The 7,618-nt window shown below is 34.1% G+C and overlaps 1 protein-coding gene across 1 annotated transcript in view; it reads left to right on the forward strand.

Moving 5' to 3' along the window:
• The window catches only part of LOC104789499, a 4,748-nt gene continuing 2,752 nt past the window's right edge, over positions 5,623-7,618 (forward strand). The window contains exons 1-3 of the mRNA XM_010515189.1: positions 5,623-5,902; positions 6,029-6,576; positions 6,676-7,583. Coding sequence (XP_010513491.1) covers positions 5,623-5,902; positions 6,029-6,576; positions 6,676-7,583 — 1,736 coding nt within the window. The remainder of the gene's footprint in view (positions 5,903-6,028; positions 6,577-6,675; positions 7,584-7,618) is intronic.

Here is a 7,618-nt window from a genome sequence, read left to right on the forward strand (position 1 = left end):
TAAGTGCTTTTGAATGCTTGTTACCAATTTTTGCTAGTCATTTTTTATTTTAATCATAATTATAAAACTCGAATAATGTAACTCTTATATATATATATATATATATATATATATATTAAAAACAGAAATCCATCACTTTAAAAAAAACCAAAATGTTTTCTTTATAAATCTAATTGAAATCTAATAGATCAAAATTTAAATCTAAATCAATTCTAATACTTTATAAATCCATACCCCCAATATCTAAATTATAACATAAAATGAAATCAAATTACCAAAATTTATCAAAGAAAAAAGGGGAAAATTTCTCATTGGCTATTCTTAAATGGCAAAGATTGTCATTAGTTTATTATCCACCATTGATGAAGTCAATCCAACGGACAGAAATCATCTTCTTTTCTCCTTCCCTTCTACTCATCGTGTCTTTCCCTTTCTTTCTAAAGAAAATCAATTTTTGTTTTCTCTCTTTTCCTCATCTTCTCTCTTTGTCGCCTTCTCCTCTGAAGATACCAAAGGAGCAGAGTTAAACGTGGTTTCTATACCGGCCGTCGGATCTAATACAGCAACCGCGTCAGTGTAGACGGTGGAAACAAGTTTGTCTCTTTTTCTCTCTCCGTTCTTAATCTGTTTCTGAACCCATCGTTGCTGAGAATAGATCTGGAGAAATTCTATGTGTTTTAATTATTTATTTGATTTGTACTTTAGGTCTCAACCACAGATCTGAAGAATCAGTGTCAACAACGACTTCAGAGGTGTTGAATCTGAAGACCCTATTGTCAACGACGACGTCAGAGGTGGTGGATCTGAAGATCCCAGTGTCAACGATGTCGGAGATGATGGTGGTTGCTCGCACCGTTTACCACCACCACTACATTTCGAATCTTCTGCCAGTTCACCATCAATACATCTCGATTTCTGCACAGTCGCATCTCTGGCACTCCGGTCGCCGCCACCGTTTTGTTCTCCGTCGCTGTAATAATACATCTCCGGCAGTTGCCAATCTATAGATATAGTTATATAGATATATTGTATATATATAATGAATTTACGAAAGAAATAAAAACTACTTTTAATTTCATTTTCTTGTATAAATTTTTATATTTTTTTTTTACTTTTTTTTATGTAGTTTGTCGCAAAAGGGTCAGGAATATATGACTACATATTGATCTTAATGTAGTCGCAAATTTAAGACATAAAATGAGGTCACATAGTGGTCAGTATTTTGTGACTATATCGGGACCAATAAATTTTGCGACCAAATTTTAACGACTATTCAAAACAGTCACAAAATAGTCATATATAGTGCATTTGCGACCATTTTAGGACGATTTTTGGAGTCCCAAACAGCTTGTTTTCTTGTCTCCGGAGACAACTAAGATATGAGACAAAAACATCGAAACTCAAGTCAGTTTGCATTTTTACTACTGAAGAATCAGGAACTTTACTTGAAGGCTGCAATAACTGGTGAGGCTAACATGACTCTTCTTGAGTATATAAGCTATATGTGAATCAAGGTTCCCTCTCTTTTATTATCTGGATTAGTCACTACTGTTATCACTCACTCACATATACTGTTTGTAAAATTCTAAAATAAAATAAAAGTTAATAATGCTCTCTGTTTCTGATTTGAATAATCAGGTTTCCTGATTTAGATTATCTTAATCTATTCCTGAATTGGTTAGATATAGTTTTGCTGATGATATAGCTACGGATTTCTCGTAACTTATTGAAATGGGTTTGTGTAACATCAAAGTGAAAACATAGCAAAAGTTAAACATGGTTCCTGAGTCTTTTATAGTATGTTGTGTGGTTTCAGTTTCTCGTTTATGTTCTCTATTATATTACTACAGTTGGCTTCCTGGAATTCAATTATCATTTGGCCTTTCAAGTTTCACAATTCTTGATTTTGCTGCAACAATTTTGGCCTCGTAAAATTTAATTATCGTCATGGTTGAATGAGGTTTATTGGGTGACATGTGAGTTAAGACAGTTGAAGAGTCTGTTATCTTTCATGTTTATTGATGTGTGAATATCTATCTTAACATTTTTTAAGTACATTTTTGTGTCATCCTCTCTTATCTTTGTATCCAAACAACTCCGAACTAAATTCTCTGCAATCCTTAAAACCAAACACAATCATTTCCTTATTTGATAATATTAATTTCCTAAAATCTATCTACCTAATTTAAAGCAATATGTTATATTAAAATAAAATTCTCCTTTCACTTTTATTTAATCTTATATTTAATTTTTGGAATTACTATTTAATACATAAAGTTAATAAATTTTAGTTTTTTTAGCATATGATGTGATTTGAAGTTTTATAAATGGATATATATTTTAAAATTGTTTTAGGATTTTTGTAACCAAACAAGTATTTCTAGATATATATTATCTTACATTTGAGTTATTTTAATATATAATGAATATGTACAATTAAAAGTTAAAATAACACACAATGAAATTATATTATGCGAATGATTTGGATCAATATGAATATAAATTTAATTATCATTAATTTGGTGTTACACAAATAATTTATCATTTTATTATTTTGCTAACATTATTAATATTAGAATATTAGATATATTAAGTTTAGTAATTTATGATAATGTATGGAAACAAATTATTTTGTAGTAAACTGTGGGTTAAATCCTACAATTAACAGTCAAATACAATTATATAATTTTACACTAAACAAAACTAACACATAAATATAACTTAAATTTGGATATATTAGTTAGAAATATTTGACTGTTAATTTCTTTAGAATGTACGGGGTTATTAATTTATAAAAAAAAAAAAAAAAAAAAAAAAAAAATGGACCCGTGGTATACCACAGGGTAAATCCTAGTTTTGGCTGTTATTTTTCATGTTAGGAACAATGAAGCGTCCCTGATAGATTAAGAAGTTGCTATAGATATCTCAAAATTCCTTAAATCGAGGAAACGTATTGGAGCTAGAATCAACCTGAATGCTGAGGAGATTTGCGTGACAATTCAGTAAGCTCTTATTTCGTGCACAGATGTTATATAAGGCCATAAGGGTATAGGTTTATACGAGAGATCTCAACTCCTTGAAGATGAAAATGACCAGAAAATTATATGTCGTAATTGCATGTTACAGCACCTTATGGCAGCGTTTTGTTTGCACCTGCCAGGAAAATACAACAAACGGTCAGTTTGCATTTACAAGCCAAGAATCAGGAACCTACTTCGCTTTTTTTTGGGACCGATGCCTAAAGTCATGGTAACAAAGATGTTAGCATCAACCTTGACTAGAAAATGTAGCAGTTAATTAAGTTTTTGTAAAAATGAGGATTGTGAAAACACTTTCTCTCTTTGTTATAATTGCAGAGGAGCAGAAAAAAATAGGGATTGTGAGTGAAAGTACAAACTCGCGAGCCGCATGGTACACAGTATAATGTCGCTGAGGATTTGCATTGTGGTCTCTGGTTTACAGATACTGTACTTGATGCAATAGTTGAAAAGAAGAAGCTTATATTTAGATCATGGATAGTTTCTTGTTGACGAATATTACTAGAACCAAACACTTTCCTCTGCTTTCTTTTTCCTACTCTCTTTGGAACTGTTAGTGTAATATTTTGTTCACTTATTTAACTTGTAATTTGTCTCTTTCTACTTAGACTTTATAAGTAGAATCTAATTATAAGAACTTGAACTAAAATTCTCTTGATAAAAATGAAACTAAATTGCTTTGGAATATTTTACTTTTTATAAGGATGAATGCAATCGAATAATTGTAAGATGTCTGGCTATTAGATGATGGTGTTACTCGTGTGTATCAAATTGCAAACTTGGTCTCTTAATTTAGTATAGCGTATACTCTGTTGGTATGATGAGAAATGGGTATGAAGTCTGATAGTATAAACAGAGACTGTGTGAAACAAAAATAAAATACGAAAAAATCTAGAGAAATCAAACCTTTTGTACACGAATTTAAAAAACCATTGTTGTATTACTTTTTTTTTGGTCGGAACCATTGTTGTATTATTTGGAATATAAGTATATTTTATCTGACAACATTGAAGAAGCTAAGGAGATTTCTTTGGATGCAAGAATTTTGTAACTTTTTTTTGGGTGTACATGTTAAGAAATTTTTAACTTTTTTTGGGTGTAAATGTTTAGAATTTTGTTACTTTCTTTTTCCTACATAACATGACATTGTGTTCCAGCTATGTATCTCCCATAGTCCCATTATTCATCAGAAACACACAGCGCAACTTTCGAATCTCTGTACTCTTTGGATTTTCTATAAAACGACCAGAACAAATGTCCTCTGTACCTGAAACATAGTCTGATGCATTATGTCGTCGATGTATGATTCTGAAGTAAAAATAATTAGTTTACGTGTGAACTTGAAGTAGTCTATGCAACCCTTTTAGCTCTGACTGAGTTCAAATCTGAACTCATTGCTTCAAAACTGCATATGCGTGAGTTCAGATTTTGATGGAGACTTTCATTTACTTCATTGAATTGCTATTTACTTCTTAGAACTAGAGTACCACGACCCTTTGCTCAGTTATTACTTCTTCTACAAGTGAGAGACTTGAAAGAGACGGTAAGGTAATCCACCGCTTGGAGCATCATGTTAAATGAGAGGTTCAGAGACGTGGACCAAGATGAGTTTTCATCTCAAAAGTCCCTAAAAAAAATTCTGATAATCTCAAAACTCCTTCTCTTTAATGGAATTTCTTTTTGATTTAAAAAAATAAAATAAAAGGGGTGTTGAGTAATCTTCTCAGAAGTCCTTAAATTTTTTTGACAAATCTCCTATCTCCCTGTCTATTCTTCATACCCCCACCTTCTTCAATAATACTCGATGAGACAATTTTACCCTTTTTGTTTTACTGAATTAGATTAAATTTTTTAAATAAAAAAACAAAAACGCTCAAACCCAGCTTCTTTCGACCCGAGAAACTCACCCAACCTCTCTCAACCCAGCCGCCGGCGATTCTTCCGTCGTCGGAGCTCCTACTGCTGTCGTTCTTCACCAAATCAAGTTGTTCTTCAAAATGCAGGTGCGTTACTTCACTTTAGAGTTTCTTTTGGTTGAATTTGTTTTTGATTTGTAAATATAGAAATTTAATTGGATTTAGATCGAAGAAAGCTTAGCACATTGGGTGTTTTACAAAGGTTTATGGGTCGATTGAGCTATCTATTAGATATGAAAGGGATTTGGCTTTTGATTTCAGTGAATTAACTCGATTAGAACTCGTCTACCATTCGATTTGATTTTGATAGGAGAGAGAAGGTGGTGAAACTGGTAATGCTGGTATTTTTAGTAAAACTAGTAAAACTAGTAGTAGTACTAATTATGATTTTTTTATATTGGTTGGTTTGGCAGGATACAATATGCGAGAACGTCAGCCTACATTTTAAATATGAAGGACGCATGTATAGTATAATGTTTAAGAGGAATATAACATTGTTGATGTTAAAAGCAAGGATACAGAGGAAGCTTGGGTTTGTTGAAAGTAACGTTCAGTTGCAGCTGAGCTACAAGCCACTACTGGTAGAAACATTGGAGCATTGTGAGCTTAATGATGATGAGGATGTTAATGTTTATCTAGACTCCGTTAATTATGAGAAGCGAAGATGTATGTTGTTTGTGAATGTCATCCCTTCTGAGCCTCAGCCTGAGCAAGTTCCCATAGTGCCCATAGTGCCCACAGTGCCCACAGTGCCCATAGGGGACCAAAGTTCTGTTGGTATGAACTTTGAAAACCAACATGCGAAGGATGGTGAAATCGGACCTAACGCCATTGTTGTCTACGTAGGCAAAGAAAAGGCTGTAGAGGGTGATTCTAATAAAGAGGGTGAAGCTGAATCACGTGATGAAGGTGATGAATATACTGAGCCACGCCCTGTTGTAGAACCGTGTAAGTATATTGAACCATGGGATGACGGTTTGGATCTGACTAAACTTCAAGAATTTCCAAACAAGAAGGCATTGCAAGATGTGGTGGATAGAGCTTCATTCGCTAACTGTTTTAGTTTTGAAATAGTAAAGTCGGACAAGGTGCGTTATGTGGTCAAATGTCCTAAAGAAGGATGTAACTGGGGTTTACGAGGTGGTAGGATTCGAGGTACAGATATTTTCTCGATTAGAAGGCACAACAAGATGCATACATGCTCTCGGGCTAGTCAAAGTTCAAGCAATAGTAAGAGGCAAGGCACTCCACAATTAGTTGCTTCTCTTTTACATGGTGATTATCCAGGGCAAATGGAAACTCCACCTCCGAAAATTATCATGGATCTTGTCAAGACAAAATTAGGTGTTGATATATCATATTCCACGGCGTTGAGAGGGAAAAATCAAGCTGTTACTGATTTGAAAGGTAGCCCAGAAGAAAGCTACAAGATGCTGCGATGTTATCTGCACATGTTAGAGAAGGTTAATCATGGTACAAGATCATATGTGCATTGCAATGAGAATAATAAATTCATGTACTTGTTCATAGCTTTGGGAGCTAGCATTGAAGGATTTAAAGTCATGAGGAAAGTTATAACTATGGATGCAACTTTTCTAAAGAACGGATATAAGGGTGTTCTTGTTTTTGCGTCGGCTCAAGATCCTAACCGTCACCATTATCCCTTGGCGTTTGGTGTTCTTGATGGTGAGAATGATGCAAGTTGGAATTGGTTTTTGGAGATGTTGAAAACCGTTGTTGGGGATTCTTCTGAAATAGTATTTATGACTGACAGAAATACAAGTCTCATAAAAGCTATAGCTAATGTGTATCCTCTGGCTCATCATGGTTTTTGTATATGGCATTTATCCCAAAATATGAAAGGTTATGCTCGTAACGTGAACAAAGACGTTGTTGCATGGAGATTCATGGAGTGTAGTAGGTTTTACACAGTGGCTGAGTTCAACATTGCTTACGCATCTTTTACGACAAGATATCCTTCTGCTGCCAAGTATCTTGAAGAATCTACCCAGAAAGAAAGATGGGCACGATGTGTTTTTCCAGGAGATAGATACAACCTAGACACAAGCAACTGTGTTGAATCGTTGAACAGTGTATTCAAAGATGCAAGGAGGTACTCCTTGATACCCATGCTTGATGCAATACTTAAAAAATTCTCTGAATGGTTTAATGAACATCGGAAAGATGCTGTGTCTGGATCAGTCACAAATAAATTGGTACCTTTAGTGGAGAACTACTTACATGATTTAAGGGCAACTGCTGAGAAACTAAAGGTGATAAAGCTAAATGGTTTCGAGCTTGAATACAATGTCATTGACAGTGACGGAAAGCCTTATTTGGTGAAGTTGCGATTAAGAAGTTGCAGTTGCAGGTTTTTCGATATACAAAAGTATCCTTGTGTGCATGCATTGGCGTCTTTCATTACATTCCAAAAATATGGAGGTAAGGATTTCGAGTTACATGAGTTGTGTTCTAAGTATTATTGGACGGAGCTGTGGGCAATTGCATATTGCAGGACAATTTATTTAGTACCTGATAAGTCTCGATGGGATGTCCTAGATGATGTCCAAGATATGGAGATCATACCTCCGAATCGGAAAATAAGAGGGGGAAGAAAGAAAACAAAAAGGTATGCATCTGCTGGGGAAAAACGACCAAAAACTC

This window comes from Camelina sativa, chromosome 5, assembly GCF_000633955.1.
Source record: "Camelina sativa cultivar DH55 chromosome 5, Cs, whole genome shotgun sequence".
Lineage (NCBI taxonomy): Eukaryota > Viridiplantae > Streptophyta > Magnoliopsida > Brassicales > Brassicaceae > Camelina > Camelina sativa.